This window comes from Chlamydotis macqueenii, chromosome 17, assembly GCF_036417535.1.
Source record: "Chlamydotis macqueenii isolate bChlMac1 chromosome 17, bChlMac1.mat, whole genome shotgun sequence".
Taxonomy (NCBI): Eukaryota; Metazoa; Chordata; class Aves; order Otidiformes; family Otididae; genus Chlamydotis; species Chlamydotis macqueenii.
In genome coordinates, this window is record NC_141572.1 from 2,057,419 (window position 1) to 2,081,424 (window position 24,006).

Below are 24,006 nucleotides of genomic sequence, written 5' to 3' on the forward strand. Positions count from 1 at the left end.
CACGTTTGGTGAATTTGCTGGAAAAAATCAGACCCCTTCCAGCTCTGTGGTGACAGGGATGAGAGGGCACTCGGAGCGGCCAATGGCCCAACGCGCAGGCACGGGGCCGGGGGGGACGAGTCCTGGCTGTGCGCAGTAGAGAGGAGCCCGCTGCGTGAGGGACGCTGTCGGACAGTAACTCTCTCTGCCAAAGCAGTGCAGCAGGCAAGAAGCTGCGACGTCTCTGTTGCCGGAGACCTTCAGGACTCGGGCCAGACCAGCCCTCGCTCACCTGCTGCTGGAGCACAGAACCACCTCCTGTGGTCCTTTCTAAACTGCCACTACACCTGTCGCAGGTGGCAAGTGCACAAGCATCGGAACTGCTTGTTCCTCCCTTAGCATCGACTTCCACGTGTAGTTTCATCTCTGGACAGTGCCTGAACAGGTCTTCTAAGAAATAAATCCTGGCATACAGCTAGGGTTTCACTCTATTTACAAATCTGTAACTTCTTTATTCTAAGCCAGCGACACCAGAAGTGTTAGCAGGATGGTCCTCGCAGCGCAGAGCGGGGCCTCACTTAGCCATGTCGATGAGACTCTGCAGAGAGGTTGGCACCCAGGTCTTTTCTCCTTGTACAAACACAACGCCCCTGTCGATGTAGATGACGATCCGCCCAAACGTATACAGCTGTTTCCCTTCGTGCCGCTTTCCTATCACAGGCATGAAAACGATGTTGTGCTCCTCTGCTTTTGTCTGAATGAGGTCCTTAAAGTTCATTGGCACGGAGCTGGCAGCCATGCCAATGCCGCGCTGGGCCATGTTCTCGGCCTCCCGCCGCTCCTGCATGGCTTCGTACTGGAAGTCTTTCCTCCGCTCCGTGTGAGTAAGGTAGGCGATGTTCTCTCGAGCGCCCGGCTGCATGTACCCACCTGTTTGGGAGAGACAAAACACGTGAAAACAAGGTCCCAGTCCATTTCTGGTGGAAGGTCTACGGGTCAACTCCAGTCCAGGACACAGCGAAGTCAAGCGATAGTGTTCTGAATCCTCCTTTACACGTCTGATTGGTTATGTTGTATGCTGTTAATGGTAACACAACACAGACTAGCCAGGTGAATCTGAGAACTGCAGCAGGAGCAACAGGATCTGATACAATCCCAAGCTGTACCCCAGCACTCACAGGAGAGGAGGATGCTGCACTGCTACCGGCAAAGGGAAAACGTGAACAAAAAGAACGACAACAGAAAAATGCTCCTCAAAGCCAAAACCCAGCCTGTGGTCTCCACATGCCACTGCCGGGTTACGAAGGGCTACTATTGCCACATCAGGCAAAGGAGGGAGCAGCACCACATGCAGGAAGCAGCACTGCACCAGGACCGCTTTCACTAGCGGCCTCAGTTCACTTTGTGGCTGCCTGAGTACCATGCCAGAAATTTCTCAATAGGTTAAATTCCTCTTTGTGCAATGACAGCTTGTAGTTGTATCATTTTACCACAGAAATAAACAGAACACTTAAAATAGGCCTCAAGGAATCCTCCATGCTTCTGATGCAGATTCTCCATCGCACGGGGCAGCAAGGGGAACTGGAAAGGAGTTCTCAGTCTTGGAGGGCAGGGCAGATCTCAGGTGCTGCTCCCTCAGGCCTGGCCTTCTCTTTTATGCAGTTTAATTCCCAGCAAATTCCTAACAGTCTGTTTTAGGTCACAGGGAGAGTCATGTGGAAGGAAAGGGCACTGCTCTAAAGCTAAGGAGAACCACCAGTATCTCACCATAAAGAAAAAAAACCAACAAATTATAGCTTCAGAAATCAATCTTTAAATTACAGTCTTTCGGACATAAGATACACTGTAATAGGCACGACTGAAAGAGAATCAGTTCCTTAATGGCACAGGCAGCCAGTCACCAAAAATCTGTTTCTGCTTCAGTGAAGCACAGACAACTACTAAGTAGCACCTGACAGGTGTTATTAATTAAGTAGCACCTTACAAGTGTTATTAATTAAGTAGCACCTGACAGGGGTTATTTGTGGACACAGGAAGGCAAAACACACTTTGAATGTCACTGCTCATGGGAGCTGCTGCAACACAGATTAGCGGGGCCGAGCCTAAACACAAACTCACGAGAACCAAGCGATGCTGTGCTGCCGTCACAGTAAGCAGTGCTGTCATAAGCCACCTACCAACGCTGGAAGAGACAGCCCGGTTCATGATGTCGAGAGCTTCGTTAAATTTGTCTTTGATGGATGGATGTGCTAACACCTGGTCCGAGAACATGGACTTCCAGCCCAAGTACCACTTTGTGATCTCCTCGTAATTGGGGCTGTTACTGAGCCAAGAGCACAGCACCTGCAAAACAGCACGACAGGTCAAATGCAGCAGGACAGGTGCATTTATGGAGGACAGTCTTTATTATCACTTAACTTGTTTATTACTGAGCTTCCAGTACACAAAAGGACTAACAGTCTGTTCTGACACGTACAGAGCTATGAGTGGAAATCAAGCCGTTCGGTAGTTAAGCCACTTCAGCGCGAGGGCAGCAGTTCCTAGGCAGGAGTCACTAGAACACCCTACAGTGAATCAAAAGCCCATTTACTCAGCCTTCACAGTTCCTCACCTGCAGCCACTTTGGGAAGAAGTGTTTCTCCAGCAGCCCAACAAGACTGGAGACAGAAATCATCCCCTCCCAGTCAATCACCCAGTAGAAGGCATCCATGTGCTGCTGGTGAGGGTTTATGATGAGTTCGTTCAAACACATTCCTGGGAAAAGGAGCAGAAGAGTTAGAAGAGAGCTTGACTCTCAGTTTCATGAGTGCCCTGACCCATCTCCCTAGCAACACACACACCACTTGAGTAGCACCGGTATTGCACGTTACCACGAGGGACATCTGGGATCTTTAAACTGTTTGGCTGCTCCCTGCCACCAAAACAGCGAGCTTCCATTTCTGGCAATTACAATTTGCTGACAGAACTAAAACTTAAAACGTTCAACTGTTTTGTAGATTACAGAGCCTTTTAGCCAGTGTGCATGGCTGAATGTTAAATTACAAAACCCCACAGTGAAAGCAGCAGCACAGGCCAAAGAGTAGAGGAGTAAGAGACATTTTACAGCATGGTACTATCTGACAGCTATCAGATATTCCTGTCAGCTGAAGGACAGAGGCATCAGGTGATTTAGAAAAATAAGACAGAAAACACCAAGAATAATCAGAACATCTGCCCATATTTTCTAAAACGTCTGCCTCTGAAAAAAATGCATGGTAGTAGTAACAGAAAAGAAGATGCAACCGCGTCAACACGTATCTGTTTTAGGCGTAAGGGGGAAGGTGGCAACCGGCAGATTCCAGAAATTCAGCAGTGTTTGGCTTGTCTCACCTAGTTTGGGCACGATGTTTTTGACCATGAAAGCCTCCCAAGACCCAGGTGTGAACACGTCTTTCCAGGGCTGAAGGATAAGCTTGGCAGAGGAGTCGCTGGGATGCCACTTCTGCAGTGCGTTCGCCAGCTTGTTTCGGATGGGAGAGTACAGCGGCTCCAATCGTGCCTGCATCAGGGGAAGCCAGGGATGGATCCACGAATGGATTGGGACTGTGTCTGTCAAAGGATTCCAGTTTTCAACCTTGAGGTAAAACAGAAAAGATTAAAATAAGTCCATCCATTAGCAGTAAGTCTTGCCAGATGCAAAAAGAGCCAGACGCAATCCCTTAACTCCTAAATGCACCGGCAGAGGCAGAAAACGGTATGTCAGACGTGCTAGTTGACTGAAATTCAAATACTGGTTCAGAGCACGGCTTTGTTCTAACCCAGCTTTCTCGTCGTACCTCCTTCTGTAGCTTGGGGAAGATGAGCTGGTCCAGAATGTTATCCAGTATCCAGACAGGAACGACATTTACCCAGCTATCCAGGAAATCCACCATCGATCCACAGTTCCTCGGCTGCCACTGCGCCACTATGTTTCTGACATATGGCATCCAGACTTCCCACATCAGTCTGGAAAAAAGGATATAAATAAATCAAAGTTAAGCTTAAAGCCATAGCCCCAGGCCTAAATAAGCCAAATGGCAACTGTTATTTAAAAGCTGCTACTTTTTATAGAGCTGACAGCTGGATTTTAACAGACACATCAAGGGAATCATCTGGAAAGCACGCTTGTATCTGTTCTTTCCCATCCCTCAGGAAGCAGCACTTGAAGACGCTGCACAAAGTACAACTCGTGCTCTTTACCTGTGAAAAGCATCTGTTGACAGGTCCTGCCCACCGTGTGATAACAGCTGGTCATTTTCCAAAAGGCTCTTCCACTTGGCTATGATCTCTGTGCCATATGTACAGTCCTGGAAACAATAAGGCATGAGCAGCCTTCATCCTTTGTCATTAATTCCAGCTGGTAGCTACAAAGGGCAGGCTGGTGGTATGCTCAGCTACAGACAGCTTCTCAGCCACTCAAAAGGCAAGCTAGGAGCTCACAGCTGTGATTAGTAAAGCCTCACAAGAGGAAAAACTCACTTTATGGATTTAACATACCTCTCAGGGGAGAAGAGGCTAGTCTGAACTTTTTCAAGCATACAGAGAGAATTCAGGCTCTTACCTATCACAGCCCAAATGGCACTAAGAACAGATAGCACATATCTGACCTACCTGAAAGACAGGCCTCTCCTGCGTTTGCTAAAAAACCAAGAACTAGAGACTTAGCTTTCATCTACGACCTCCTCCCCACACCCATGAAAGGGATTGATTTTAACCTTACAAGCTCGTAAATTGTTAGGCACTTAGAACAGTAGCCTTCAGCCTTAGCAAACATCTGAGTGCAGGTGCAGAGGGGGTTTCTGGTTTGGTTTGGGGTTTTTTTTGTTTGCTTTTTTTGTTGTTTTTTTTTTTTCTTCTTTCTCTCCAGACTGATCAGGAATTTGGGACAAGGAGCAAGGGGGGAGTCAAGATAGTAAAGACCACTTAAGCCATTCAGTAAGAGCTGCAGATAAATCAAACTAACACCGACCTTGAGGGGATCCCAGTTCTTGAAGTAATCTTTCATGAGAGGATAGACTATTGCCACAGCCAGGTCCACCCTGTCAGACATCCTGTACTCTTCGTAGTACTTGTCTTGAAGCGTCTCAAAAATCTTTGCACACTCATCCAGGGTTAAGGGATTCTCACAGCTGGGCTGCATCCGTCTCTCACACTCTTCCACCATCTCCAGCACCCTGCTGAGATTGCTAATCGCCGTCTCCTCATGCGAGAGGACTTCAGACATCTTCTGTATCTCGTGGGTCAGGTTGACAACCATGTCTCTCTCGTACTGCAGCTGCCGGTCGTTCTGGATGATCTCCTGCTCTGTGATGTCGATGAGAAGTTGCAAGTTGTGCTCCAGCTCGGGCAAGGCAAATCCCTGCGGCTTGGCGTCCTTGCCCAGGGGCTGCTGAGGACTGTCATCTGGGATATTGTGCTTGTGGCTGATCTGACTGTAGCTGTAATAAACCTTTTGTTCCCGGCCCGTCATGTCTATGACCTTCCAACAAACAAGAACAAACATGTCTTAAAAAACTGTATCTCCTGGTTTTTTTTAAAAAAAAAAAAAAAAAAAAAAAAGAAAAAAAAGAGGAAATCCCTGACTCCAGACTGAAAACAGGAGATTTCCAAGCACCTTAATTACTCCAGGAGGCTACTAACACACACTGGTATTCTGAAAGAGGCAGCTGGAGATGGCCTACTCCAGCCATGAAGAGCTGGAATGAACAAGAAACAGTTTGAAATCAGAGCTGGAAGAGTCTCCTCCTCCGACCTCAGTTTTACCATTTCACTGAGTAGTTCTACAAGCAGTAACGATGCACATACTATACAATTAATTATTATATGTAAGCCTTAGATACTTTTATAATTTTGAGAGATATGTTAATAAAATTGTTCATCTAAAATTAAGCGCATACAAGACAAATCCCTTACTGCCCCTTTTAGGCAGAAGATGACTCAAACTACGTGTTTAGATGCACAATCCCACTGAGGACAACTGTGCTTTCCAAACTGAATGAGCATTTTATTCATGACAAGTCTGAAACGATTAAACTTGATTTGCAATTAAACCTCTTCCACATTTAAGGTAATTTGCATTTTCCTGAGGCCAGAGAAGTTGCTTAAAGACAAATCCAGTGTCCCAGGTGACACAGCGGTCTATTACATGATTCAGTGATGAGCCCGAGGCCTTGATTTTCAGGAGGCTGCAGACAGGCAGTTCTCAGAACCGCCTTCTATTAAGGTTACCGACAGCTAAAAAGCACTCACACTACCAAAGTGGACAAACTGTTTCCCAGAGACGCCACCTCTTGGGTTATCAACCTTACCTTGACTTGAGACAGCTCCTTCTGAGGTGCAGACAGCTGCTTGTTGATCCTGCCCTTGGCTTTTAGTTCTTCTACGGTCTTGTAGCTGTATTTGGGCTTTTTCTTGCCTCCATTAGGATCCTTCCGCCACTGACTGAGCTCTTTCTGAAATTCCTAAACAAAAACAAGGAGAAGTTGTGGTTGCTGCTCTTTGTCACACTCCAAATTTGCCTCTATTTTCTGCAGGAAAATAACCATCAGATCAATGAAGAACGCTGTACGGCAAGATAACTGGGAAAGCAGTAAAGCTCAGGGACAAATTGGCTCAGATACTGCGGTCCAGTCGGCCACTCTGATCACAATGCTAGCAGTATGTTGCTGATCTTTTTCCTCTTCAGACAGAAGACACAGACTATTTACCTGGTGGGACTGTTTGAAGGTGGGGCTCTACCCAAACCACTGGAATAAACTGAGCCAGAACCGACAAAGCATTACTGTGACGAGAAACGTAAGTATAAGTGAAGCTAAAGATACAGCACGTGAATTTATCTAAAATGAGCTCAAACAGTTCTCTCTGATGCAGAAGCTGATACCAGACCTGAATTTTGTACACAGAACACAACAGGGAAACAGAGATGCCAAGAATCATACAAATACCTCCTCAGCTTCTTCTTCCGAGTCCACAACGGGGAAGTCTTGCAAAGACTGGCTGGTTCTTTCAGAGCCGTACGCGCCCACAGCGCCTTTGCCTTTTCTTTGTTTGGCCTCAATGGGATTGATAATACCTAAGAGGACAGCAGGGGATCACAACCAGAGATCGTTTAGTGAGAAAGAACAGGGAGTGCTTTTCCTACAGTGCCCTAGGCTATGCAATCAGCACAAACACGTGCCTGGTATTCTGCCTCTACTGCTTCGGCATCCTCTACCACTTCACTGATTTCTTATGATTTCTTAGCGGCCACGAAATCACTTAATTCCAGCACACACCAAAAAAAAACCAAAGCAGAGTATTATTCACATCTGCATTTCCCTGCTTTTTTATTCTATCACAGAAAATAACATCTCCTTTCCTGTGAGCTGATTGCCTTTGGACTGCATCTCCCCTTTTTCTCTCTCTTTTCCTCTTACAAAATAACAAGAACATAAAATTGGTCTATTTTAAATTAAATACAACTGAATCTTACCATGAGGACCCAGATCACTTGAAAGAAAACAAGAATGAAGTTGTAAGCCACCCGGAGACAGCAGTTCTTCAACAAATCCAATCTCTTCTACCAGTTACTAGTTAACAACAAGCAGCCAAACACGCAATTGCAGTACCTTGAGCATTTTTTCCGAGACCTCTTCCGGGGACGTAACCCATCTTCTGCAGAAGCTTCTGCCCAATTCCCTTCGTGTGTCTCTCCCAGCTGCCAAAATCCACGAAAGATTTTGTCCCCCCTACAAAGCCTTTCTGACTTGGTTTGAAATTACCACCCTGTTAAAAGAAATAAACAAATGAAAAATCCCCACACGACCCTGAGGCATCATAACATCCAAGCTCTGTATCATTTCACTCAAAAGGAAGGCTCTTCCCAGCAGCAATTCAGTGGTCACCACGCTGCACAGCTTACTATCTCATGACCTGTGCACCCACGTAAGCTGCCTGAGATCTCAGGACTTCCCCGAAATTCCTCAGACAGAAAAGGCAAGTCCTGACAAGCTCAGACTGACAAGCTGCCAGTTACGAGGCTCCAGCACTGACTTTAGGTGAAGCTGGTTCCTGATTTGGTAACTGAAAATAAGAAATTGATTTTTAATCCATACCATGCCTAGATTGGCCATACTGTCCCGTGAGATTAAAAAAAGGTCTTTGAAAGGCAGGAAACCATGGGCATTCTTTTATTTTAACCTCAATTGACCAAAGGGAATATCAAGGAAGACAAACGGGCCCCAAAGGACCGGTGTTCCCCAGGACATCAGATACACCAGAATAGCTACAAGTGGCAGAAAAAACGCCTCCCTTAGCAGCAGGCTGTCACCTCTGGTTTTCTGCTTTTACCTTTATTTAGTGCTCTGTTATTGTTTCAGCACCTTTGACTACAGCCTAAGTTTCATAAATACATTCCACAGAATTGAAAACTTCCTGGATAACTCACTGTTTTTAACTTCTTGGGCACAAACTCTTTAGGGATTTCTTCCTGCTTAACAGGCTTTTCATCTTCATCAGAGTCTTCTTCCGACGCATCCTCAGCCGCTGACTTTTTCAGCCCGGCGCTGATGAAGTTCACGGGGGCCGAGTAATCCCTGGAGCTACACCGAAACCAGGCCTGCGGGTGAGCTCTGTTCCAGGGGAGCAGCGCGCACTCCTACAGAAGCCCGGGGGCTGCTATGCTACAGACCCCACCTTAAAATGAAACCTTAAAAACCAACGAGCTGGTTTTGCCAGGAAGTAACCATTCCTCTCCTCCCCCAATCCCGGGGCAGCGGGGTCGTGCTCGCACATGCAAACTCCCCCCGGGCAGCTCTGCCCGCCCCAAGGCGGCCCCCGCCGCGGGCCGGGCTCCTCAGCAGGGCGCTGACAGCCTCCACGAGCCGGGGCCGCCCCCGAGCCCCCCGGACCCCCCCAGCGCGGCACGGGAGGGGCCGGGCTCGGTCCTGGGGCCCCTTTCCCCCCGCTCCCGGCCGGTACCGCTTGCCGCCGAAGCTGGGCCGCTCCTCGTCCGAGTCGCGCTCGGCCCACACGCCGTAGGTGGCCTCCTCCTTGGTCTGCCGGTGCCGCTGCCGGTGGGGGTTGAACTCGTTCTGCAGGTCCCAGTCCGACACCTCGAAGTTCTCCATCTCCACGCCATCTTCCCCGTCCGTGCCGTACAGGTGCGACATGGACATGGCGCCCGCCGGCAGCCCCGGCGAACGCACCGACCGACCGCCGCCGCCGCCGCCGGCTCTGTGCCGCCGCCCGGAAGTTGAACCGTCGCCTTCCGGTGACGCACGGGGAGCCACGCCCGCAACCATAGAGCTGGCGGAGCGGCCGCGCCGGGCCCGCGGGTGGCGGCTCCTGTGTGGCGCGGAGGCCCGCGGCCTGCGCGGGGGGCCGGGGACGAGACGGGGGCAGAGCCGGCGTTAATAAAACAATTCTTTAATGGTGGGCAACGGGCTCATATATTAACTCTGTAATAGCCTCTGTAAGCCACAGTGAGGGGCTGGGCGGGGGCACACACGGGACAAAGGCTGTACAAGGTCAGGACACCGATTTCTGACCGCACGTTAGAGAGCGGCGTCACGAGACAATTAATCAACCACGGCGTAACGAGTCCTCCGGCCACGGGACAATTAACCGTGGCGTAATGAGTCCCCCGGCCGCGGCGTATGGGACAATTAACCACGGTGTAACGAGTCCTCCAGCCACGGGACAATTAACCACGGCGTAACGAGTCCCCCAGCTGTGGTGTATGGGACAATTAACCACGGTGTAATGAGTCCTCTGGCCACGGGACAATTAGCCACGGTGTAACGAGTCCTCCGGCCGCGGCGCACGCCATCCCCTCCGGCTGCACGCCCACGGCCCATCCAGGATGAGCTTCCACAGACGCGTTCACCACGGAGCGTTCGGGAAAGGCGGACGGCAGGTATCCGACGTGTGAAGCGTCCGGCCTTTGCAAATAAATGCAAATACATTCCTTGGGCGGCAGTCGTTTTGGCAATAGTATTAGCAAGCAATATGCTTGGATACCCGATTTCCACAGGCGCCATTGCAAACTCTTCTTTGTTGGACAACAAAAGGCCATTTGCAGCGTTCTGGAAGAGAGAAACACGCAGGCTCAGGGGCAGGATCCTCGCGCCGGCGCAGCGCGCGCACAGCTGGCGGCTTTAAAGCAGCCGCAATACGAGAAACTGTCAGACAGAAACCAAGCCCCAGCTCCAGGGTGATGGGCACCCAACTTCCAGCCTCGCTCAATGCTTCCGATTTTCTTTTTAGCACAATATACTGCTTTTCCATAGAAACAAGGTCTTAAAGGGTCATTTTCAGTAAGAAAAATGACATTTTATGTTTTAGCATAGGGGGAAAGAGAGACAGAAAAACACGCAACATATCAACGCATCTGGAGCAGGAACCCAGGCAGCAGCTTTGTTTTTCCAAACCGAGAGCAGATGCCACTGCTCTTTCTTCCCTTCGGCGGGTCCAGGGCACGTCCTAGAACACAGCTGGGAGCAGCTCAGCTCACCCACGCGTTTCCACAGCCCGCTGCGGTGCTCCCCGCGGGGACAGGCAGTAACAACCCTCCCAAGAGGCCGACTTCGATCTTGCTGAAGTAAGCCTGCTTCCAGAGCTCAGCAAAGGAATTTCTGACAAACCGTCTCCCGTAACAGTACTGTTCCGAAAACCTACAGCAACTGCGAAGGGGATCGTTTGCGTAACGAGCACGCCTGGAGCAGCCCGGCTAATCCACACGCACAAGAAGTTACACAAGCAGCACGCTGCCCCCGGAGCAAGGCAGGCACATTTCCCCGAGTCTCAAAATGAAGTGCAAGGTCTTACCTGGAAATCATTAATTTTCTTAGTGAGAAGATGATGTGTTCTGAGTCACCTGGAATAACCCAGAAAAAGAAGGGTCAGCTTTAAGCCACCAACTGCAACCCAAAACGTTCCCGCTGCGTTCCCAGCAGCAAGGACAGGAAATGTTTAGGACACACAAAGCAGCACGAGGGCAGGGAACCAGCAGCCAGGAGACGCTGCCACCAGCCTGCAGTCCTCGCTTCGCTGCCGTTCACGGAACACGAACCAGCCTGGGCGGCTCTCTGGCAATCGCCAGCCGCACCTCTCGCGGTGCGAGCCGCTACACACGGGCTCCACCAGCAGCCCGGCCTCCTCCGTCTGGGACCGGGCTCTGCACCCTCTCGCCTGACGCTGGCGATGCAGCTCAATCCCCCTGCTTCCTTTAGGAGGCCACACGTTGAGCAGGTACCTGGGACCTTCGATCGGACATCAACGCCAACCTACTGCGTCTCCATACTGTGCAGGGAGCGCTTTCTGGAGAGGCAGAAAGCCTTTTCTTTTTTAAATTTGTATGTGCAATGGCTATTGGACTGCTCTGCATTATAAAAGATGGTTATTAATTGTTCTCAAGCACTGCTCTTTGGGGAGGGAGCCCCATGGTGTATTTTTGACACCTCAACACAGTCCCAAGAACCAGAAGACCTGTCTGTAACCTGGAAATCGGACAAGCCACCCATCCCTAAGGAAGGCAAGACCCAGGACAATGAACGGACAGCAAGATGGGAACTGTCTTAAAGTCAGGGAATGAAGAGCACAAGTTTTTGATGAGTGAACACAGAGTTCCACAGCAAGAAAATGCAAGAACAAGGAAAGAGGCGGCAGAGATGAACGGGCAGGGTCTGAGGAGCACAGAATACCCAGGACGTCAACGACAACAGCGTGGAGGGTGGGAGCAGAGCACAGCAGGACGGACAGGCGCACTGTCCCCATGCAGCGAGGCAGGAGCAGGGATGGAGCATTTCCCGCAGCCTGCAGCTGCCCATAAGAGGGAGCAAGGGAACAGGCACGGGATTAACTGAACGGGGCAAAGCCCTCAGAAAGGACAGCAGACTCTTACCTGCAGATGACCTTTCAAATTAGCTGGCGTTTTATAATCCCCCTTTAAAACCTATGGAAAAGAGAAACTTGGAGTGAACCTGCTGGGGTGGCGGCTCCGTGAATATCAGTAAGTCAGTAACCGTGTCCTACGCCCCCCACGCCTGAACCAGCTGAAACACCCCGATGGGCGTTTGTTCTACATCGTGGTGCTGCACTGGGGCAAAAGCAGGAGGCTTCCTCCTTCGTGACTGTGAGCAAAGACAGGGAACAGCACCCTGCTGAGGGAGGGAACTGACACAAGCAATTCTCTGGTTCCCCCCTTAGCCTGGGAGGGGACAGTACTTTGGTCTTTACCATCGTGCCAGTTCTCCAAATTCATCCCAAGGACAGCAAGGTCCATGTCAGAGACCCAGAGTCCCTCACGCTGCCCAGGGCAGACGTTCACCCAAATCATCTGTGGCCTAGAACAGCTCTCAGCAAGCAGCGCGAGCCAGGAGGAGGGGAACTGGTCCACCCCAAAGCATGAGAAACTCTCTCTGTTTAGTAACTGCTGTCTGTGGCTCTGCAGCTTCTTCCTTCCAGTTCTGCTTCAGGGACATGAGTCAATATTCTAAAAAAAATCTTCTGGTTTTGCCCAAATGCATTACAAGCCTCCACTCGCATTCCTCGTGGGACCGCGGGAGTGGCTGGTGAGCTACACGCGGACACAGCGCAGCCTGCGCGTCCTCCTGGGGCCAGAGCGGCGTATCTGGCGCCTGCAGCTGGGCACCCAGATAACATCAGCACGCACCAGCAACTCCCACGCCCGGGTTCACGAGCGGGGCTGGATCGGGGAGGGACAGGTCAGTATCTGCCACAGCAGAAGAAATGAACACCGCCACAAAATCATAGGGAACATCAGCAGCCCGAGCCACGCCAGACTCAGTCTACCGCATGCATCTGCATTGAAATCATCTCAGCGTAACTGCGTGCCTGTCGTTCCGAGTCTCCCAAAAGGAAGAGCGCATTTGTTTCTCCCCTGCTCTTTTCTGCTTCGCTTCAGCAGCCTCCCTGCTGCAGAGGGCTGCGTGGGCGCAGAGACCCACAGCCCCGCGTCGGCACGCCCTCCCCGGGGCAGCGACACTCACTCTGTGCGTGTTGTTGACAACTAAGGGGTCGGGGTGGCCGTAGTTGGGCGGGTTGGCGTAGGGGTCGTAGCCGAGCCTGGCGAGCATCGGCGCGATGTGGGCCATGTCCTGCAGCACGTCCCCTGGGATGTGCCCGATCCACTTAGATAATGCCTCCATGTTCACCGGCTTGATAACCTGGTCTGTCGATCTTTCTATCCTGGGGAAAATAATAAAGAAAAAAACAAAACAAGACGCTAAAGTTGGATTTCACACACATATTGGGCTCAGACAGAACAGCCTTCAGCTGGGTTCACTGCCACCTCAACAGCTCGCTTCTGGTGCCCCACACACGCATGCAGCGCAAACGCTCAGCACCCACCGGGTCCGCCTGGGGCAGAGCCGTCGCGAGGCACAGCGGAGCAGCCCCGCGGGAGCCGCGTCCCGCTCACAGCCCCGCGCTGGGGCAGCGGATCCTGGCAGGGGTTTCCACAGCCCCAGAGGCTGGGTCCTTCTGTACGGACGGATCCATCCCGGCTGTTACCAGGACACCTCCGCTTATTACAGGACCCCACTGAAAATCCCAAACCTTAACTGCAAGGTTTTGGGGTAAGGGCACTGGGATGCCCTCCCCACTGGCCGCGCTCCCTGCCCTCCAAATCCCGAGAAGCGAGCCTCTCGCAGGTACAGCCCCCCCCTGCACCCTGTGCTCAGCGGGACGCTGGCCCGGGGCGAGCAGCTGCCTGCTCCACAGGAAACCATGCCCTGCATGGCACAGGCAACGCAGCCTCTTACCAGGGATGACTGCGCACAGAGGCCGCGATCCCGGCCTCCTGAGAGCGTCCCAGTTACCGACCGCTCAGGCACAGGCAATGCCACACAGCCTCGTACGGAAGGGCGTCTCAGGGCGAAGGGAAGCGGAGCCCGGCCGCGCAGCCGTGGCCATCCCGCAGGAACAGAACAGCCGCTCATCCCACAGCGGCTCCTCGCCGCCCTCACCACTCGGGCACCAGCAATTCGTACAGACTGCCTGCGTTATTCCCTTACAGGACTGATTAAATTTTGCTAAATTAGACTTAAGCCTCCGTTTAGAAAAGAAAGGTCATTAAAAGAGGAGAAGAAAGCAGGAGAAGCCAAGCACCCCCTGGCACACTGAGACAGCCCGCCAGCAAGGAGGGAGTGCTGGGGTGTGTCTCCACGGAGCAGGTAATTATTTTATTCTGCAATACCAGCATCAAACCTGGCAAGAATTGCTGCTCACCTCAGAAAGCCATTCATTAGCAGCAAAACAAATCACGGTAAGGGGGTATTTGAGGAAGGCTGGAAGAAAGAGGCCTTAAGGAACTCACGTTTCAGAGCAAACAGTTCTTTTCAAATTAGAGACGAAAATAATTTCAGCACTGTCAAGAGATGAATAAAGCAGTCACCTGCTCCTAAAATCCTCACCTGACAAGCTGCTCTGTTGGGTACAACAGATTGCTAGCATTCAAGCCGTCTTTTACACAGAAACACAAAACCTACTGCAGCAAAACTGGATGTGCTGTGACTTCTGCCCCTGAAAAGTACACATAAACACAAGCCACGTGTCTTTGCCCCTCTTTTAGCCTTGACCTGCTTTGCGTAACAAAAACGCTCCTCGAAAAGCTGAGGCAAGAGCCCAGACACTCACTTGGAAAGTGACACCCCGCCAGGCTTCCCTATCAGCTCCTCGTGGTGCAGCACCGTGTCGCTCCAGGAGATGTCCAGGAACTTCATGATGGTCTGCATGGACTGCTCGGGGTGCAGCACCAGCTGCTCGTAGTAGACGGGCAGGCAGCGGGACCGCCCGATCTCCAGGCACTGCGAGTACATCACCTCGATGGCTTTGTTCCACTTGGTCAGGCAGTCTCGGTAGCTGTTCAGGTCGAAGCCCGCAATCGTCACTTTCCGCGTGATCATGGAGTGGACCGAAGCCCGGCCGTCTCGAACCATCAGGAGGAATTTGGAATTGGGGAACAGCCTGGACAGGTAGACAGAGGACTTCAGCGTGAAGGGGTCCTTGTTACACAAATACCTGGCCGGCTCGCCATGCTTGGCGATCACTTCCAGTATAAAGGCCTGCATAGCAGCATCCAAAACTTGGTCCGTCACCCCCGCTTCATCCAGGCGCATCTTCTCTCGCCCCGATTTGGACCAGGCCTGCCGCATCGCCAGCACGCGGGGGATGATGCGGGTCTCCTCTCCGCAGCGCACCTCAGGGTGGGCGTCCAGCATGGCCCTCATCAGCGTCGTGCCGCTCCGTGGGACCCCGCCAATGAAGATCAGGGGCATCTCCTTGCTGTAGCGGTACTCGACGTGGTTGGAGTCCATCATGACCAGCTCCTCGTTCTCAGGTCTCATCAGCCTGTGCCTCCTCTCGCTCAGGACCTGCTGGCACTCCAGGACCTGCTGGCCGAGGTGCAGCGTCACCATCAGGGCGACCACTGAGCCCACTACCAGCAATGCCCTCCTCATGGTGACCCGCATCCTGTTCTCCTCCGCACAGGCTGGTGACCACGCTTCAGCTTTCAGCTAGCAAGTGTTCAACCCAACGGGCACCTGCAAGAGAAACACACAGCACAGTCAGAGGAGCAGGAGCCGCAAGCCAATACCACTGAGGTGGTACCTCAGCATTCAGCCTGGCTCCTTCGGGACGCTGGCACCACCCCAGGCTTTCATCACCTCCTTCACTTATCAGCAACTTCAGGCTAGGTGCCTTCTACCCACAGGGTAATTAAAGTCTGCCTCAGAGCACACCCAACGAGATTACTTCTGGCCCGTCTGTGCACCCAGAATCACAGGTTTACAGCTGGAGCAAAGCTCCAGGAAACCTTTCAGAGAGAAGGGACCACATGTACCCAGTCAGTCCTTTAAAAAAATAAAATAAAACAAAATAAAATCCTTAAAGAGAGTTTGTTCCACCCCAGATGAAGCCCAAACCCCCCCTGCAGCTCTCCGTGTCTCCAAAACTGAGCTCAGCACACCACCATCTTCTCACTTTGCTTGGCTACCTGTCTTCTTCCTACACTTCCTTTAGTTTCTGAAATCAGAGAAAAACAAAAGCATCTCACGCAAATTTTCAGGGCCTGAGTCAGGAGAAGCAGTTACCCATGAGAATGGAACACTTTGAGAAATTAAACCATCTGAAGGCTAACAGCAACAGTCAGCATTAAATGCCTTTCCTCCGGAGACTGACCTTACACAAAAATCCTTGGAGACTTCATCTGTCATTAAGACTTTTTGGTTTTCTGCGTCTCGGTAGGACATCCAGCAGGAAGCCTGCAGTCTGTGCAAGTGCCCTGCTCTGCTGCCGGCCCGCGAGGGACTCCTGCGAAGGCTGGCACGGCTCCCCACACCCTCCCCCCTCCTGCTCCATTCGTAAGCACAGGTTTTGCAATCCTCCCCTGGGCTCACACAGGGATTTCAAGTTCTTTGTGACTATGTGGCCGGGGCGGGAGCTGAATGGAGTGGAGGGAACGGGACGTCCATGCGTTTTGTTTTGCTGACAAGCCAAAGAACTGCTTCAGAAAAAAAGTTTTCTCCTCTCGACTCTCCATGAAAGAGCACATTTAGCAGTGGGCCGTGCAGAAGAGCAGCCCTGGAGCCCGGCAGCCCCCCTGCCCCTGCCCCACCTGCCAGCACAGGCGGCCCCACAACCGGCCAGGCGCTCGAGGACTCGCTCTGTTCCCCTTCCAGCCCCTGACATCCCACTCCACCTACCCGGACCGGTGAAGCCGTCAGCTGCTGACCATCTACCCGCTCTGCTTTTATCCACTTCTGCTCAAACCACCAGACTGCCCGACACAAAGAGGCAGTGCCCCTCTGCCCACCCAGGTACGCATTTTCCCATCCCAGCAGCAAAGTAACATCACCAGCACCGTTATTTTTGTGGCTCTTTACCCCCATGGTTAACATCCTCACCAAGTCCTTAGTCAACATACCAAGCTCAAACGGTTTCAAATGCATGCCCCTAGACTAGACGAAGTCAAAAAGTCAACCGCTGGTCCATTTGTTTAGATGCAAATCAGAGAGAACAACAAAGAGCTGTGGCATTTTTGCAGCACTAAGCCCAGAGTCAGACCCATTAAAAAGACAAGTGGTCATCTGCTCCTTCCTGCTACCTTGGTCGGTTTCAGTCATGTAAATATATTCAAACGTTCACCATAAAAATAATTGCAAGTGCCACAGGACCCATTTCAATGCATGGTAGCTGGAGCAGTCAGGATCTCAGGCCAAATGGAATAATCACGCAGTGCAGACCAAGACAGGCTAATTAGCAGGGAAGGCCTGCAGTTTAAGAAGGAGGCTGGGAGCACAGAAGTGCTCTGTTCTTTGAAAAACAGCTCACAGTGAGCGTTTCCCACCGATGCTCCCAGCAGCTCTGGTCCGAGCGCCGCCGAGAGGAACAAAGGGTCTCGCTCATTTTGCTGTGCGAAGCGTTGGGCTGGCTGGGAGCCTGCGGTTCCGGCCCTGCTCCGGCAGCACGAAGTGCCGTGTCCCTGGGGACCATCCCGCCGCCCCGGCACCGCTGCCCAGCCAGCGCCACCAGCATGGGGAAGCTCTCGCTCCGCTGTGGGGCAAGAGGAAGGGCAGAGAGGCAGGTGCCAACGGCAGCCATTGGGGAGCAGAGTTCTCCCTTCCTGCTGTGCTGGGGGCTCTCCCCACTGCTCCCGCCAGCGGAACAGCCCTGCTCTGAGAGCTTTCCACTCCGGCAGAAATTAGGGAGTTCTCAGGGGCCTCTCCAGCACATCCCACCAGGGACTGAAAACCACTGCAGCTGGTGGGGAAGTGACAGCAGAGCAGCGACAAACAGGGACACAAGAGGTCCTACGGGCAGAAAGTCTTCCTTATTTCACATGCTGATGGACATCAGCACAAACAAGGCTTAAACCATTTCTTGTCAGCTTGCGAAGGCAATACAGTACTAACGGGCCTCAGCGGCGGTGTGCACAGACATGTGAAATACCCACCAGCCCGCACCCGGCGTCACAGGGGATCAACTGCTCTGGCTGCTGTCCGTACGCGCTTACCTTCCCCCGGTAAATTCATTTTGCTGCTAGCCGAGCTTCATGCTGAAACACAGGTGGCCACGAAAACACCTAATGGGAAAGAAAAGCCACAATGTCCATTTGTTTATTTATCACAGATATCGGCATGCACAGTGACAAGCGATGCTCCCCTTGGCAACTTCCTCTGCCGCACGCACCCCTCCTGCCCACAGAAATGAAGCCTCCTGGAAAGGAGACGTCTCAGGGGGACAGGAGCAGCTGGGATGTTTAACACCCAGGGGACAACAGTCCAAACATGGCACGCTTCCATTGTGCACAAGCGACCGGCACAACAGCCCGTCCCAGAGGAAGCAGCTCCGGACTCGCCTGCTGCAGGCCTTGGTACAGACGCTGAACGCAGGCACAGGTCAGACTATGGTCAGCATCCCAAACCAGTGACAGCAAAAGGAGACGGGGCCCAGAGGACTCCCCAGGTCTTGCAGGTCAGGCTTGCGCCTCCATAGAGGCACCAGGATCACAGAGATGCCAAGCTCTGCACTGGGAGCTGCCCGCACTGCCAGGAGCTCCCCGGCTGCAGCCCACGGAGCAAAGCTCTCTCCGGCCTCACCACCCACCCAGGCAGCAGTGCCGGCCCCTCGCAGCACGCAAACCCCAGCACGCAGGGAACCAAAACCTGCCCGCTGGCCCAAACGCCGGGCTCCCCGCAAGGACACGACACTCGCACCCACGAGGACTGCACCCGTCCTGGGGAGCCCAGCAGCTGCCAGCACTGCCTTGGCCTAAGCTGTCGTGCAAGCGCAGAGCATCTCGGTGACAGCACGCCGGTGCAGGGGTCCTGTCCGTGTCCCGCTGGTGATGCGGGAGCCATGTCCCTGCAGAACACCCTCCTCCAGGCACAAGCGGGCAGCAGCAGGGCGGACCCAGCCCAGCAGGGCTGCAGGTTTCCAAGCAACGCTGCCGTCCGGGGGCCGTGCTGCGGCGGAGCACCCCGAGGGGCCAGGACGCGGCGGGCAGGCAGGATGGCAGGCCGCTCCGAGGCTCACAACATGTGCACGGGACCACGGGCTCGTCGTGGGGCTGCTGCAGCCAGGCCCTTCCCACAGCCAGCTCCCCCTTGATGCACGATGGCGTCCTGGCCTTGGAGGATGTTTTGAGAACATTTCAAGTACGGACACTAATTGTTATTCCAGCCACCTAAGAGTCACCTCCTCTGCCGCCCAGCTGCCATCGAACGTCACGCGGCCCCTCCACTTCAGCACTAACTAGAGACCAGAGGGAAACTCCACCCAGCGTGAACTCTGCAAGAGCTTATCCGCAGCGCATGCATCCCCCTCCTTCCCCGCGAGGCTTTCTGCTCAACCCTGGTCTGGCCTCTGCTGACCACGGGATTTCGGGTCCGGACGAGGCTGCAGACCCACAGAGCAGCTGCATCCCCGGATGCACTTCTGCAGTGTCATGAATGGTCTAGTGCACGGAGCGGCGGCGGTTTAACAGCCCAGCCCCGAGACACCCTGCTCTGGAAACGGCTCCAGCTCTTGCCCGTGCACACACAGACAGACACGCAGACGCTTGCAGACTTCCTTCCTGACACTTCCCACCACAGCGCGGGGCCACGCGGTGTGCTACCGCATGGCTGCTGCGCCGGCCGGGCGGACAACACGGCCGAGCGAGCACCAACCGACCGCAGCCTCCACGTCCTCCTTCACCTGCTGTTGTGAAACAGGCAAACCACCGCCGCTGCCAGAGAGCAGCCCCACATGCCGGCAGCGGCGTCGGTGCAGCCGGGGCTGCTGGAGAGAGAGCCGTGCACCATCTGCAGTGATGAAGCAATGTCTCAAGTCCATTTTTTAAAGCAGCAAAGTGTTACAAACAACAAAACCAGTCTCTACGAGAACCTCAATAGCATCAAAAAATGCATTTTTTTTTCTTTAAACCATTCCCAGAAATGATTGTTATTAACTGCAACTTCCCCAAAAGACATAGGAAATCTGTAGCTCAAATCGCATGGTGCTTTACAAAAGGATGAGGAACTGCAGATGTCTTTGTGGCGGAAGAGCAGCAAAAGCTGTCATCAGCAAGAAATATCCCAATATATCTAGCTCTCATCTTTACAAATCAGCAAAATCTAATCACTTAATTGATAGTCTCCAGTTAATTCATACGCGGCACGCAACACAAAAATAAACACGGCTTGCCTGAGGGCGACCGCTGTCTCAACCTGAGCTCAGCCAAAGCGCTGTCCTGGCCAAAGGCAGGCGTGTCTCTCCTGGTGGCAACTCATAACGTGTGTTTCAAAACACCCGATGACTCCAAAGCATCTCCTTTAGCAGGACAGAGCTGCTCACGCCCTGAGGAGGCAGCAGCAAACAGGAGAGGGGTCAAACGAGCCCCGGGAGAGGAAAGCCTGGAAGAGCCGGCGGACGGGAGGGCGGGAGCGGGAAGGGACGGGCTGCCGGCACGCAACACATGGGGTGTTTTTCCATCTCAGTTTCAAAGAACCTGAGCAAAAGCTGAACAACAAATTTTGAAACGTTCACCAGGAGGTCGACGAGCAGCCCTGGGAAGCAGCAAGCTCGGAGCAAGCACTGATCTCTGCTTGCTGCTGCGTGCCCTCAGAGGCAGCCGAGGTGATGGCAGAGCCCGAGGTTCACCCCAGTGCAGCGTCAGCCCTGTTGCACAACCCGCAGCGGGGATCGATCCCCATCCCCGCAGGACGGCCAGCCCGCAGGAGCGGGGCCAACCGGTGGTGCAGCTCGCTGCCCACCCCAAGCGATGCCGCGGCCGCTCACAGCGGAACAGGAGCTTTGTACGAACCTGTGCAGGAGGCGAGCAACGGCACAAGGCTGCAGGCAGTGATGGCAGAGCTCGCTTTCATGTGTGAAATTAAGGTGTTGAACAGCACCTACACACTTACAGCACTCAACAATAAAAAGAAAAAAAAAAAAATTGCTTTCAGGCCACCAAGTGGCAAGAACAGCAACAGCAGCAGCAGAACAGTTTTTGCTTATTAAAGCTAAAGACGCACTGCAGGCCACAAACCCAGGCACAGAAGCCGATCCCAGTAAAAACCCATGGATTCCAGAGCACTTCAGGGTTACGTGTCCCCTTGAGAGTCCCCAGACAGAACAAACAGCGCCGTGGTTTGCATTTGCACCAACACCATCCCAAGCAAAATCGGAAAAAAGTCGGAAGCCTGCAAGAACGAAGCACACATCTCAGCACCCAAACCACACGGAAGATGCTCAAGCGTGCGCCTTAGCACCCAGCCGGCTCGGCTCACCCCCACAACAGCCGCAGGGCACGCCGACGCCCCGCGCGCACAGCTCCTGCCCCGCTTCCTCTCCTGAGCGCGCTCGAGGCGATGCACCAGCCAGCGTCCCTGCAACGACGCCGGCTCCCAAACACCCCCGCGTCGCCCTCCGCCGCACCAGGCGCTCGCCGTGGCTCTGGCAGCTCTGCTCAGACGCTGAAGCAGCCACCGCGGCGCAGCTCCCGCTTCCCGGCACCACCGCAACTACCGCCTTCCTGCAGCCCAGAGGCTGCTGGCTGGGCCCCGCCGGGGGGTTTCACAAAAGACCTTTTCTCTCCCAAAGCACAAAGCCCTCCTCGGGGGGGGGACACGGGAGAATTTATTCTCATGGCCGAGCACCTAGAAAAATAAACTAGCAGAATCCGATGCCCCAAGGATTAAGGCAGCACGCACCAGGTTCAAACGCCAGCTCAGGAAAGCCTGCGAGGTGGAAGCCCCGAGCCGCACAGCGTGTTCCCAGCCGAGCACCCCGGCACGCCATTCCTGGGAGAGCCCAGCCAGGGACGCACGCACGCCGCGCCAGCCTGCTTTAACGGGCTCTAAATCACATCAACAAAGAATCGACAGGCATTTCACGGCACAAATGTACCGTTTGTTTAATGCCTCGAGGCTGTTACGATTAGCAAAACATTTTATTATCCTGCTCAATGCTACAATATTCCCAAAATAATAAAAATTGCACCAATTTACAGCATCTTCACTCCGCCCGCCTCTCGTTCCAAGCACAGCAATGGCATTTTATCGTCCGGCGATGGAAACCACAGCATCCACGTCTGCCAGCCTCTCCTTTGTCTCAAACTGGCTTATTAATTATGAAACGCCCAAAGTGAAAGCTGCTGGCAGAAGGTGGTGACGGAGGCACCCACCCCAGCGACCGGGCACAACCCGCTGTACCCACCGCACCCCGGCAAAGCTGCGGCAAAGCCAGGAGGGAAGGAGCTGGGGCTCTCCACGTCCCCTCTCAGCTCAAGGAGCAGCACTGGGAGGCACAGCTGCCGCTGGAAGGACCGAGCCGAGTGAGGGGGTACGGGCGGGGAAGGGAGACCCACCCGCTGCCCCGCGCTGCGAGGGACGGGCGCCAGAGCAGGAGGGGTGTCTGCGACCCCCCAGCGACGGACGGGGCCGCCCGGCAGATCGGCTCGGTCTTCGCTTTGGAAGTGCTTGTGCTGAACTGGGACAGGAGCTCCGTGCTTTGGAGAGACGCTGCTGACTTCCAATCAACCCGCAGCTCCAATTCAGAGCTTTACCTTCTCTTAATTACTCTGCAGGGGCTGCCTCGGGGGGGACAAAGGCAAAGCCAGCGCAGGTGCTGCTGCCCAGATGGTGACAGACACCTTCCCACGCCCGCTCCCCCTGCGCTCTGACCACTGCCCTCCTTGTCCTGCTCCCCTCGCAGAGCCGGAGAGAGGGCTCTCGGGAAGCACAGAGCTGTTCCCCGGCTCCTCCAACCGGGGTCCCTCCACCTCGCAGCCCTGGCCCGGGACGGGTCCCGGGGAACCCCACGGGCAAGGGGCACAGGGAGCGCTGCAGAGCGAGGGCAGCCGCACTTTGCAGCCCCCGTGTTAACTCAGCGCGCTCGGTGCAAACACAGCTCTTCCCTCCCAAAAGCGAACAAAGACTCCCCGCACGGATGTGGGTGGTAAGAGCCTGCCATAAAACAGGGAGAAAAAGAAGTCAGAAAAATACTAAGTGTCTTCAAAAAAATATTTTCCAAATCCACGTGCCAAACCGTAAGTCTCAACAAGCTCCATTCTTGCACACACAAAGATCAGGATTTGCAAATAAAAGGTTGTTTCTGCAAGAGAAACCCCAAAACCTCAAATTTGCTTAAGAAACAAAATCAAAATATTTTATTTCCCCATGCAGCAACGCCAGGCGTCCCCAGAGCCGAAGGCGCTGACTGAGGAGAGGCTAACGTGGACAGAGGGGAACGCTGCACGCCCCTCGGGCAGTGGGGTGAGGAGGAAATGCTGCTGTACCCCATCTCCCCGCAGCCCCCCTCTGCTCGGCCCTGCCCCGCTTCCTGCGGCTCCGGGTGCGGCGCGGCCCTGCGGGTACTCGGCCCTGAGCACAGACCAGCCCCAGGATCACCACGGCCCAGCCGGACTCGGCGCGTCAGCTGCCACGAGGGCAAGCGTTTGGCATTGTCACAAAGCCAGTCATTTTGGGAAGGGCACAGAGCGTCGCTCAGCGCCAACCAACAACGTGTGAATACACGGCCTCCCACTCCACACGGCACAAAGCCAGCGAGGGCGTGCAACGACCTCCCACCAAGCCCTGGCGCAGGAGAAGCTCTTCTTGTGAAACCGTGGATGGAAGAAAAGGAACCGGGTCCTTCTCAGGCGTGCTGCTCCATGCGCAGCAAGGCTGACGTTAGGACAAATCACCCTGAACGGCACATCCGAGAGCTTCACGGCTCGGTTCCCGTCCCGGCTGTGAGCCCTGGGCCCTCTGTTGCCATTTACATGTGCAAATGCTGGGCCACCAAAGGCTGCATCTGCGCGCTGTCCTTCGTCCGTGTGCTGTTCTTCCTCCGCGCGCTGTCCTTCCTCCGTGTGCTGTCCTTCCTCCGCGCGCTGTCCTTCCTCCGCGCGCCACCCGGACGTGGCTGCGCTGGCCCGCAGCCAGCTGTGAGCACAGCTGCCCAGGGGAGCGGGAAGGGCCCGGTGCTCTCCCACCCTCCTTACAGCGTGTCTGGATACAG

At 53.8% G+C, this 24,006-nt stretch overlaps 2 protein-coding genes across 5 annotated transcripts; both read right to left on the bottom strand.

Annotated features, from left to right (window-relative positions):
- Positions 1-460: 460 nt before the first annotated feature.
- TFIP11 (tuftelin interacting protein 11) lies at positions 461-9,188 on the bottom strand. The gene is made up of 12 exons (XM_086761488.1): positions 8,956-9,188; positions 8,423-8,576; positions 7,605-7,761; positions 6,942-7,069; positions 6,306-6,458; positions 4,967-5,476; positions 4,198-4,304; positions 3,795-3,963; positions 3,349-3,592; positions 2,591-2,733; positions 2,157-2,322; positions 461-909 (listed from the first exon to the last, which is right to left on the bottom strand). Exons 1-12 carry the CDS (start codon positions 9,150-9,152, stop codon positions 554-556), a joined length of 2,484 nt encoding a protein of 827 aa, XP_086617614.1. The 5' UTR covers positions 9,153-9,188; the 3' UTR covers positions 461-553.
- A 709-nt stretch (positions 9,189-9,897) lies between these two features.
- Positions 9,898-23,755, bottom strand: TPST2 (tyrosylprotein sulfotransferase 2). 4 transcript variants are annotated; one of them, XM_086761741.1, is made up of 7 exons: positions 23,675-23,755; positions 18,014-18,082; positions 14,635-15,542; positions 12,987-13,185; positions 11,879-11,929; positions 10,804-10,852; positions 9,898-10,061 (listed from the first exon to the last, which is right to left on the bottom strand). In XM_086761741.1, the coding sequence occupies exons 3-6, from the start codon at positions 15,468-15,470 to the stop codon at positions 10,823-10,825; spliced, it is 1,116 nt and encodes a 371-aa protein (XP_086617867.1). In that variant the 5' UTR covers positions 15,471-15,542; positions 18,014-18,082; positions 23,675-23,755; the 3' UTR covers positions 9,898-10,061; positions 10,804-10,822. The 4 variants fall into 4 exon arrangements, with proteins under 4 accessions (XP_086617867.1, XP_086617865.1, XP_086617866.1 ...); XM_086761739.1 differs by lacking the exon at positions 23,675-23,755 and adding an exon at positions 20,211-20,343; XM_086761740.1 differs by lacking the exon at positions 23,675-23,755 and adding an exon at positions 18,607-18,627.
- Between the last annotated feature and the right edge of the window lie 251 nt (positions 23,756-24,006).

What these genes read in the sequence shown, in the direction of transcription:
- TFIP11 (XM_086761488.1), bottom strand. Translation starts at nt 9,152, where the DNA reads ATGTCCATGTCGCACCTGTACGGCACGGACGGGGAAGATGGCGTGGAG. An exon ending in TCTCGGAAAAAATGCTCAAG is followed by an intron (nt 7,070 to 7,604) that starts GTACTGCAATTG and finishes CTGTCCTCTTAG; the next exon opens with GTATTATCAATCCCATTGAG. An exon ending in TCCCCAAGCTACAGAAGGAG is followed by an intron (nt 3,593 to 3,794) that starts GTACGACGAGAA and finishes TTTTACCTCAAG; the next exon opens with GTTGAAAACTGGAATCCTTT.
- TPST2 (XM_086761741.1), bottom strand. Translation starts at nt 15,470, where the DNA reads ATGCGGGTCACCATGAGGAGGGCATTGCTGGTAGTGGGCTCAGTGGTC. An exon ending in TTGTCAACAACACGCACAGA is followed by an intron (nt 11,930 to 12,986) that starts GTGAGTGTCGCT and finishes TCTTTTCCATAG; the next exon opens with GTTTTAAAGGGGGATTATAA. An exon ending in ATTTGAAAGGTCATCTGCAG is followed by an intron (nt 10,853 to 11,878) that starts GTAAGAGTCTGC and finishes GGGTTATTCCAG; the next exon opens with GTGACTCAGAACACATCATC.